At 40.2% G+C, this 9,961-nt stretch overlaps 1 protein-coding gene across 1 annotated transcript in view; it reads right to left on the bottom strand.

The window, feature by feature from the left end:
* The window catches only part of rheb (Ras homolog, mTORC1 binding), a 9,901-nt gene extending 4,067 nt beyond the window's left edge, over positions 1-5,834 (bottom strand). Inside the window, exons 1-7 of the mRNA XM_005924623.3 lie at positions 5,537-5,834; positions 4,677-4,748; positions 1,563-1,630; positions 1,365-1,447; positions 1,204-1,260; positions 1,055-1,102; positions 568-649 (exon numbers count right to left, since the gene is read on the bottom strand). Coding sequence (XP_005924685.1) covers positions 568-649; positions 1,055-1,102; positions 1,204-1,260; positions 1,365-1,447; positions 1,563-1,630; positions 4,677-4,748; positions 5,537-5,588 — 462 coding nt within the window. The 5' untranslated portion in view covers positions 5,589-5,834. The remainder of the gene's footprint in view (positions 1-567; positions 650-1,054; positions 1,103-1,203; positions 1,261-1,364; positions 1,448-1,562; positions 1,631-4,676; positions 4,749-5,536) is intronic.
* Positions 5,835-9,961: the final 4,127 nt, after the last annotated feature.

Raw genomic sequence — 9,961 nt, 5'->3', positions numbered from 1 at the left:
AGGTCTCAAGTCATACTAGGTCACCTCTGATTTTATTAAAGTAACCTAGAGCTTCTATGAGTGGGCAACTCGATGACCTGATTGAAACACAATCCAGCACCAGAAACTTTGTCTCCACTGAGAGAAAATGCAAAGTGTGAAAATGAAGAATCCTGTGGATGTGTACCATCACTGTGCAATGAAAGCAATTCAGTAATTTTCCATCCACATATCCTTCCATTATATCTACAGGCTTTTGCTCTACAGGGTTAGGCAAGCAGGAGCTGATCTCACTTGACACTGGGTGAGAGGCGTCATATGCAGCGGACAGGTTGCCAAATGATGTCAGGGCTGACATACTAAGACAGGTACATTCATGACTGTGGGCAATTTAAAAGGCACTCAAACTCGAATGTCTTTGTACTGTGGCAGGAAACCTACACAGTCACAGGGAGCATGTGTAAACTTCACACCTTGTTATCACTGCCACCTTTATTTATTTATTTTTTTGGGGGTTTTGAGTGAAGAATGTAACCATATTTGGCTATTTTTTTCTCCCACACTGATAGTTAAATAAGCTTTTCCTACCTGGTTCTCTTTAGCTGAGGACTCCATGAAGGCAGCGTTCCAGGATTCAGCTAATGCTTTGCCCTCTTCACAACTGATTACTCTAAAGAGTGCAAAATCACAGGGATGACAGCAGAGTCAGACCAAAACACAAATACTGTCTTTCAGAATAAAGCCACAGTCTCTGCTTTAAATATCCCACAGTATTAAATTCCTTAGAAATCTGCTTGTGTATGCTAATCCACTGACTCTGTGTTGTGTACAGTGAAAGCACAGTGCTAAACACAGCTTCCTGGCTTAGTGCAAATGGCTTCTGTCTTCATTTGGGACATGTGTGAACTAAATATTAAATACTCAGTATTTCAGTGTGTTTTACATGAAATTTTCATTTCTGCTAGCAAATAATAAGAAACCAAATATAAATTTCCACACAAACCAAAAAACCCTGACCCATGTGCATACCTATTGTCTCGAGGGATGTACAATTTAGGTGTGTGCTAGCGCTTACCGCTCCATATGTAGGTCATTCTTGTTTCCGACGAGCATAATTGGAACTCTGCATTGAAGGAAAAAGTAAATGCCATGTTGTCATTTATGCATGATTTATGTCATATGACTTGAAATGGCTTTAAGAGCAAAATGAAAAGTTGTACTTACTGAACTTTTCCCACCATGTCCAACAGTTTTTCATGGATAACTTGTACAACTTCAAAGCTGGAAGAAACGGGAAAGTTTATTTGCTTTTCTTCAGTGCACCTCATTATGCAGGACACAGGAGATATTTAGGTTGGTTTTGAGAAGTGGAGGGAATTCTATACCTTTTATTTGATGTAACTGAATAAACCAGTATGTAGCCATTGATATCTATGGAGTAAGTCTGTGGGAAGATTGAGTATTCATCCTGGAAAAGGGATTTGAAGTGAGGGAATTAGCATGTACTGTTACGACACACATTTAAAAAAAAGAAAAATCAATAAAACCACTGGCAGGTTCATAAACAGCGCATTGAGACATACCTGCCCTGCTGTGTCTACAAGCTGGAGATGGTACTCTTGTCCATTTATTGTGATCATCTTAGTAAATGCTGCAAATACAAGACAACAATGTTTTGTAGATACGACAATACATTTCCTTTCTCTTATACGTATGACAAATATAGCACAGTTGTGCAACTATGCAGTACTATCCAGCTGAGTGTATCTTTATTACTCTCTGCAGGACATACAAGACACAATCCAGTTATAGATTCATCCCAATGAGCACATTCAGGACAGGAATGTCAATAGCCTGGAAATGGGTCATATTATCTACAGCGGGCATGCAATGTCTGCAGCATCTCACTGATAATGCTGACACTTCATTTTACATTAACCATCCAGGGATTATTTATAGATACAGACAACAGATTTAAGAAGCGTAGGGTGGGACAGCATGTGAGTGAACATGTCAGGGAGAAGAGAAATAGCCTACAGATACAACCTACAATTCAGACTCAAATCTCTGGGGTGGCCGGGATCAGGTTTGTTTTGGAGGTTACGAATAACTGCAAGTTCTCCTGCGCTCCAAAATAGTGCTTTTAAATTGTCTTTAAGAAAAGTTCCCTTTCTTAACTAGAGAAGTCCCGCTGCATGCGAGTCGGAGAGAAACGTTTATCTCAACGAAACGGCACGCCGGCTGATATCTCAAAAGAAAGCTCTCTCTTTCTGGTTGAAAGTGTGGAAAGTGGTGGAATCAGCTGTTGCGGTGTTTAAATGCATTTGCTTAGAAGGAACATCACACCCTGCTGGGTAACAGCAAAGTCTTGCAAATCATTATCTTTCAATCAAAAGTCACTTAGACCATAGAGCTGTCATAATATAGAATTTAGATTTTGAGAACAGATCATACAAGTTTTAAAAATAATTTAAACATAATGTACATTTAGACACATTTAGAAAACGTTTTCTGTCATACTGCACTTTAAGTTCAAAATGTAAAATATAAAGCATAAGCTTTGTAATGTTACCACATTTTTATCACATTGAATTACTGTATTACAGCTGCAGTTAGGGCTGTGCAATATGACCAAAATCTCATATCCCGATATTAAGACATCTATCGTCCGATAACGATATAAATCACAAAAATGTAACCTTTTCTGTAAATTCTGTGAATCTTGGGCAGCTCGACTTGCGTGAAGTGTTTCCAGTGGGGCGTCGTGTAGCTGGAGTCGAGTGTTTTAACCGATGCATGAAACTATACATTTTTAGACATAAGTTGTAACGGCCGCCGTTTTCTTTGTGAGTATTTATTACACGGCGTGCTGCGGGGAAAAGCCTGTTCTAACGTTTGAGTCTAAGGTTTATCTTTTAGCACCTGACGGCTCTTTTTTGCTTCTCATCCGTAAACACTCTGCATCTTTCACGTGATTCAGTTTATTTTGAAAAGTCTCAACAGGATCTTGAGCTTTACTGTGAAAGGTTTATGTGGAACAAGCGGACACGCGGTGGTTTTACCGTCGTTGTTGCTAACGACAACGCATAAAAACAAACGCTTGTCTGTCTGTAGTGTGGTTATATTAAATGTAAGAGAAAGAGAGAACTTTAAGAAATTAATATAGCCACTACAGTGACCATCAAAATAATGAAAAAATATTGCCGTAAACAGTTTATTTTGCAACACCACGAAACAAACGATAGCGTAGAATCAAACGATAGACGTTTTTATATGTCATCAATATATATCGTTATATCGAACAGCCCTAGCTGCAGTGATTCATTAGTAAATTCAATCAAAATTCTGTAAACAACAAACTTGCTTTTTTTCATAACAGGGTCTCTAAACCTTGTTAAAAACCCACAAAGATAAGGTGGAATATACACAATGCGTACAAATGCATTCCACTTACTGTCATGTGTAGTACTACTACGACTCAAACAGCAGCGATTATAAAGCTACCTTGTGTTTTACGTACAACAGTTGCTGTGTGATATCTGCGTCCATATAAGTGCAGTTTAAAGATCTAATAGAGCCCAACTGATATCGGTCCTGCAGCTATATCGGTGGGAGTCTATGAAATTGGCAAATAGCTAATAAAGGCAAACATGAACTATAATGGCTATAATAATAGCTAATATTTTCCCTTATTAGCTATTTTCTGATATATAGGTATCAAAAGACAATAAATGAACATTTAAAGACTAAAGAAGAAACGGGAGAAACACCCTTCAAAATATGAGTGTTGATGTTGCACATTTTGTCCACTAGAGGGCCCTCTGTGACTTGACTTTTGCCAGCAGGTGTTTGGATACCACAAACAAAGCAAACACCGATCTGAGCAGTCTGACAGAGCAGAAATAGGAAATTCCAGACTAACTGTGACAATAAGACAAGTTTATTTTAATAAGCACTGTCATGTTTTTTTTTTAAAATAAGGACTCATAAATAATAATACAATTAATAAATGTAAATCTGTTTGTGCTTCACATCTGAAAGAAAAAAATATATATGATGATAGATCTGATTTTTTAAATCACCAAATGTTGAAAATCCTATATTGGTCAAGCTCTAATATTTAATGTTGCATCTGACCAAAAACAGTGGATGTACTCCTGATGTAGTGTAATTATAAACCAGTTGTGAAAGAAAAACAACTGTCACTCCATGAAATCCTTTGGTGGTTAACTTCTTCTGTCACGAGGTGCTCTGAACAACCTTAAAGCTGGAAAGCGTAAGCTAACACATCCTCATTCCAGCTTTTCAGGTGTGAGAATCGGCTGTAAGCAAATCCGAGTGTGGGGCTGACAGTAAATGACAAATAATGAGGAACACGATGTTCTGACCTTACAGAAGATGCACCAGTAAGGATTTATTCATTGCTGTACGAAGAGCATCTAATGACAAACTGACACATTTGTAGTGCCGGGATGATAAATAAGGATAAACTTGATAGTCAGCTTTGCTGGTACACACTGAGCAGCAATGCTGAGGATAGGATATCACAGAAACAGCTATTTTGGGGCCAATACATCTAGGCTTCACTTACTGATTCACAAGAGAGACAGGGACCTGAGTTGTGTGCTGCCTCATGTAAAGAGTTTCCTGGGGGAAACACGGTTTTTGTATGAATTAAAAAAAAAATCCCCACTTACTGTTTTCTATTGTTGGGTCATAGGAATCAACAAACTGGCCTTCCACAAACTGGATGGTTAAAGAGGACTTTCCTGTAAACACAGAGACGATAGTTAACCTCAGATGGAGGAAGTCAGTGTAGCAATTAAGGGATAACATCTATAGAAGTCATTATTATGATTGTTTTTGTCGAGATCAGTCTCTATGAGTGAATGTAGCCATACAATGATACAAAAAAATACAAATATAAAGCTTAATAACCGTGAACAAGCCTAAAATGCGCCACATGAAGCACGTTGTACTATACTGATGAACATGTTTAGAAATCGTCGAGGTTACTACAAAGCAGGAAAACATAAACACATCACGCGTCTCTGTGGGGATATTACAGGGTTGCAGTTGGTGCTGCCTGGGCCTCCAGTCGTGCTATCTGTGTGTGCCATCTTGCCATCCTCAACATCCTTTCACCGCACATAATCTGCGCTTCTTTGCTTTTACACATCACTAAATAAACCGCAAACTAAATGCGTCAAAGCCGTCGATGGTTTTTGCGTGGCATGGCACTGCCTAACATGGCACCGGGGTTAAGGGCTAACGGAAACCTATCAATAAGATCGATTAAAATCTCTCTCTTGCACACGTTATGGGAGGCCTCTTGCGCTCACACCGCAGAGCCACGTCTCACCTGGTGGCGCTCATTCGCCCGCCCTGAGACGCCGCGTGTCAGATGTTACTCCCTATAATTTAAGTCTATTATAGGAGGCGTAAAGCGCTCTCACGCTGGATTTGTACTGGCCTGAAAGGCCGCTAAAAATCTTGGGTCTGCGTCCCACTCGAAGCCGCCTTTCCCCGCTGTACTCAGCTTCCGTTCCATACTCACCTACGGATCTGTACCCGAGGATGGCGATTTTTCGTGATTTCGGCTGCGGCATGTCTCCTTATGGTTATCGCATCTAGTCCTCGGGGTTTACCGCAACCTCCTCCCGGAATGGCATCCAAATTCAAGGGGCGCAGAGAATGGTCATGCAGCTTGCAGATGACAGCGGGAATCCCTCTGCTTTGCTGTGTTTATGTGGATTTTGGTTTTGCGTGAAAGCTTGAAAAAAATGTAATTTCAGGTCATATGAGAAAAGCATGGAGTATCTATACATCTACAATAACTGCGTCACTCCCCTTTGCGAAGTAATGAATTAGTAATTGATCCTGCGCGTTGATTGGCTACACGTAGAGCACAGGCGGGGGATGAAGACGCACGGAAAGCTCCCGTTGGATAAGGCAGCTGTCCGTTAATCAGCGGCACCCGGTTTGGACATTTTCATTGGCTGTGTCAGGCTTCGTGACGTGCTGGGTGGTCGGGCGGGGTGTCATTCATATCTTTAGGGTCAGGAAGGACCGGAACAGGGATGATGGTCCTTACTCATGTAGATGCGCAGAAGGCCGTGTGAAATGAGGCTATAAGGTATCACATGACAATGAAACAGCCTCGACTGCAATCCCACAGATTAGTAGGTTAACATAGATTAATGCTTGGAAATACTGGGGGAGAACATCAATGAAAGGAAAATTATATATGAATAAATGTTTTAATACCATTGAGTAAATTCAGGGCCAGTATTGCCAGATACCAATGATACCGATACTTTTAATCTATGAAGGCAGCATATGTAGGGGAGAGCCGAGTGTCATGATTTAGGAGATAAATCCTCACCAGTTTGCAAATTCTGAACACATTTTAATGTTCACGAAATCACTGTGATTTTTACTTTTCACAATTATTAGTTAACGAAACAAAAACAATAAAGCACAGCTTTGAAATTGGATTTTTGGAGACCTAGATGTACCTGTCTCTAAAGGACTTTGAGTCCACTTGTGTTGTTTAAATGTGCAATAGATTATAAATAAAATAGACAGTCAGCACAAAAAGGTATACTTATGTTTGAGGTATATTTTTCATTTAAAAAACAAACAAAAAAAACAAAATGAAAAACTGTTCAGTGGGCTACATGCTGAGCTGAGAAGCTGGAAACAAATTCCCCATTCCACTGGCTAATGTAAATAAATATTATACTGCTAATACTGGAATCGATAGTATCAGTACTGGATCTATCACAATCTAACCTCAGAATGTTGTAAATACTGTTAATTTAAGGGTTCTGTGGCATGAACCTTAGACTAGCTGGTGGTCTGCTAAATTTGTTAAGTGCTGTTTAAGCTTGGATAATTCAATGGACAGTGTTGAAAAGCGCAACAAACAAACAAACAAACAAACAAACAAACAAACAAACAAACAAACAAACAAACAAAAAGATTCATACTCAGGTATGTGGACTCGATTGAAAATGAGTGAAAAAGCAGCCAACGTCCAAAGAAAAACTTGAAAGACCTTCAGAAAGCCTGGAGACTTATTGCTCAATACCACTTTAAAACACATTACAAGAATATAATATGGAAACAAGACAAAGAATTGAGGGGCCACTAAAGACTTACACTCATTACTGCAAGTAAAGATTTATTACTACTGTAATAGCGCCTGATGATTTAAAAAGCTGGGCTGCTTTTAAATAAATCCTGCTTCAGTTTTCTCAGCATTGGCCACTAGATGTCCACAGAGCATCATTTATAGCTACCTAGGACTCACTGGAGTACTGCAGCCCTATGTGCACAAATAACTGTTTTATATTCCCACTGAAACATCAACTTCCAATTACTGTTTGTTTCCATCTCGTTTTTGCATCACATTTAAAATCACAAACTGCCCTGTTGCTCCACACTACCGAGTCATAACAAGTCCCTGAACAGTGAGGCACAAGGTGCATAAATCACGCTGCACACATCCGTGATTGTTTGGGCTGATTGCATATTCTATTACAAACGCTAAAATACCCATCTCTTAATATAACTAAAACCTTAAACTAAACCGCAGGCATGCAACAATACCATAGGAACTCAAGCCGCAATTAGTGGGTTAAGTCCAAGTGCAGACTGGAATTCAAGGCAGGCGTGGAGAAGGTGGTGGGATAATGAGAGTCCTCTTTGCTTTTAAAGCCGTAATGTTACTCATGTCTGCCAATCATCCCTCGGCACAAACACAAGCAATTCACCCGGTAAAGTTGGATTTTGTGGACAGAGCGCCTAAACATCAGTTTAGAAAGTTCTGGTGGCAGAACTCTTGAAATAATTATATACACTCCCAAAAATAGCAGCACGCAGGCCCAAGCTGTGCAGTTCTTATTGCCCTGTGACCGAGGAAATCCCCAGTTTCCCTGTCACGTCCTGGACCATTACTACTTAATCACAGAAATGTCCAACTCCCCGTCAGTAAGACCCAACTGTTTTGCCTCCACACACACACTTCTCAGCAGTAGAGACAAGAAATCACTGGTGTCAGCAATAGGCGATTTGTTCTGCATGACATTGGGTGTCAGAAAATATGGTGCATGCAATCACTGGACACACAAATGCCCACTCATACACACGAACACTGTCACTTTCTCTGCCTCTCCCACTCAAACACGCGCACACACACATGCTCAGGAAATTATGATGACCAAAAATAGGTCATACTGTTAATACAGCCATGGTCTATCCAGGGATTTCAGTGTGCTGACATAGACCAACAATAAATACCCCCTGCAAGAACAACAGGTGTCTGACATGATTGTTTCACTTTAATAAAAGGCTTACACGAAGCTCAGACAAATAATACATTGAGCTGTTTTAGAAATGTTGCCCTTTTTATTGCTCCGTCCCATCGAAGTTTCTTTTTTTTCTTCACACCAGCAAATTGTATCACACAGGTCGTGCTCACATCAGCAGGAAGATGTGATCAACGTGCATCTGCTGCATGTGACAGGTAATGTCACAAGACCAGTATTCAAGTCCAGTCTTGGGTGTGGTTTAAAAAAAATGCTTTTTAACTTCTAGTCTCTAATTTCTTTATCTATATGGGAGGTAGTGGGCATGCAGCTGGAGCTCGCGTTTATGAATCCTGGGTTCGTGGCTTCAGCGCCAGCCTCTTTCAACTCGCTGTGAAAAGCACCCCTGGCTCTGTTAGTATGCCAGCCTGAGCACTAGTCAGCCACATCCTCCAGCTGGGTCTGTGCCACCACTGGGCACCTGGACCCTCTCGCAAACCTCATGAAACGGAATGCATATTTAAGTAAGAGGAATGTATTTGTACGGCATATCTCTGCAATAGTCCATAGCTGTGCGATGCCTAAAGGACACCTGGTGCACCTTCATATTGTTCATCTTATTGACATTTTTATCCACCTATTGGATCCAGCTCGGCTTTTTTAGCAGACAGATTCCCACTTCAGGCTGTGCCTCAGCTGTTGGACTGAGTCCAGAGTCACACAGGCCTGAAAGACAGCCATCGTTATCCAACTCTCACAAGGTGTCATTGTAGGGGTCCAATGATTACCATATCAGCACCACATGAAACATTTATGGCTTGCTGGCAGTGATGGTCTGGCAAGCATCCTAATTTCTAGAACAGAGCCTGTCAGATCCTATTGTTTCAAGTTCTGGTGGCGTGAACAGAAAAATCATCAGCCCTGAAACTTCTGTCACTTGCAGTCAAAACAAAAATTCCAATATGAGTTTCTCTATAACACCTGACACACAACCACACACAATAGGTGGTTTATTTTAGCTGGCAGTGACATTTCCCCTATTTTATTGTCCTTTTGCTGAACGGCTAAATTGCTCTTTTAACTCAAACATGCGCTACACTTGCTGTCACCGTGACTTCAGGATCAGCCCGATGATCACTGCCAACTGAACTTTTTGTCATTTCTTTTGCACATGATGAAAACTGAGATAAAATAAAAATAGCTAGAATCATCCTAAAGTTGCTATGATCAGCATCTTTAAAAAAAATGCAATAGTTTAAATATATATATGCAAAGAGTTGCTCCAGCAGATGGTTCAGACTCATTCGTTTTAGATGTAGCAGGCAGCTTTTCAGCAAAAAGCACTGATAAAACAAATAAACTGCACCAAATCACTGCCAATATCAGCCGACAGTTGGTTTAAACCCAATTAAAAATCTGAAATGTGTTAGCTACATCCTGCATTTCCCTCCCAGACTGTATCAGATGTGTTCCAAAACAGATATTATAGTAACACTAACTGATTCAGACTTTGCCTTGGCAGTACCTGAGCAAACTCAGCCCATTAACTTCAATTCTTTTCTTTAATTTAATTTTATTGTTAAACAACAATTTCCAAGGACATAGCTCTGACATTTGTTCTTGTTGTAAATGTCTCTTTGCATTTTAATGCCTTGTTAATGTGGATGTTA

This window comes from Haplochromis burtoni, unplaced genomic scaffold, assembly GCF_018398535.1.
Source record: "Haplochromis burtoni strain Fernald_Lab_line unplaced genomic scaffold, NCSU_Asbu1 Contig_78, whole genome shotgun sequence".
Taxonomy (NCBI): domain Eukaryota; kingdom Metazoa; phylum Chordata; class Actinopteri; order Cichliformes; family Cichlidae; genus Haplochromis; species Haplochromis burtoni.
The sequence above is the reverse complement of the archived record's forward strand: the minus strand, read 5'-3'. Positions and strand labels throughout refer to the sequence as shown.